This window comes from Eurypyga helias, unplaced genomic scaffold, assembly GCF_000690775.1.
Source record: "Eurypyga helias isolate BGI_N326 unplaced genomic scaffold, ASM69077v1 scaffold29303, whole genome shotgun sequence".
NCBI classification, from domain to species: Eukaryota; Metazoa; Chordata; class Aves; order Eurypygiformes; family Eurypygidae; genus Eurypyga; species Eurypyga helias.
In genome coordinates, this window is record NW_010239677.1 from 1,656 (window position 1) to 2,417 (window position 762).

The 762-nt window shown below is 65.0% G+C and overlaps 1 protein-coding gene across 1 annotated transcript in view; it reads right to left on the bottom strand.

Annotated features, from left to right (window-relative positions):
- Nucleotides 1-728: 728 nt before the first annotated feature.
- The window catches only part of LOC104507076 (cytochrome b561), a gene marked incomplete at its 5' end in the record, with an annotated part of 1,329 nt that continues 1,295 nt past the window's right edge, over nt 729-762 (bottom strand). The window contains 1 exon segment of the mRNA XM_010148243.1: nt 729-762. This exon segment is cut by the window's right edge and continues 12 nt beyond it. Within this exon segment, the coding sequence (XP_010146545.1) occupies nt 729-762 (34 nt within the window).

Genomic DNA, 762 nt, shown 5'->3' on the forward strand with positions numbered 1-762 from the left:
CACCGGGCCGGAACGGGCCAACCCCATCCCAAATGCCCGCCCTGCCCTTGGCAGCCCCTCTCCCGGCTGCCCACAGCGCGTGGGAGCTCAGGGGTACCCCGAAACCCTGAGCTGGAGGAGGACAGGGGTAGCTGCAAACATTTATTAGTGGGGAGCATCCACTGTGCAGACAACACATTGTACAAGAGGGGAAAACATTTCGGACACGAAGACGCTGAACCTGCACTGACGTTGCACTGCTTGGAGCCCCCGGGGAGCCCTTGGAGGGGAGCAGCCCCCACGCACGGCTGCGCTGGAGGGCGATGGGCTGCCAGCAACTGGGAAATCTGGGTGATGCCAAACATCCCCTCTGTCCATCGGCACCGAGAACGGGCTTTGGGATTGGGCCGCACGCAGTGGGGACATCTGGGCTCACCCCACCGATCCCCAGAGCAGGGCAGAGCCTGGGGAGCCCTGTCCTTCGTGCCCCGGTGATGCTGCCAGGCCCTGGCCCTCCCTGCTGTGCCCGTGGGGCTGGGGGCAGGCTCAGAGGGTCACCAGGGGCTGTGAGGGGCAGAGCTGAGGAGGATTAAGGCCAAGCAAGGCTGAACCCAAGGGGCAGCGTTACACCAACAAGCATGTCCTTCCCCAGCTGTCCTTGTCACCTGAGCCGGGCAGAGCCCCAAGGTGGGGTACACAAGGACATCCCACAGACACCACAAGGTGCCCGTGCTGGGGAGCTGGGGACATCAGTGGCTGCTGCCACCGGGGCTGTCGCCCTCC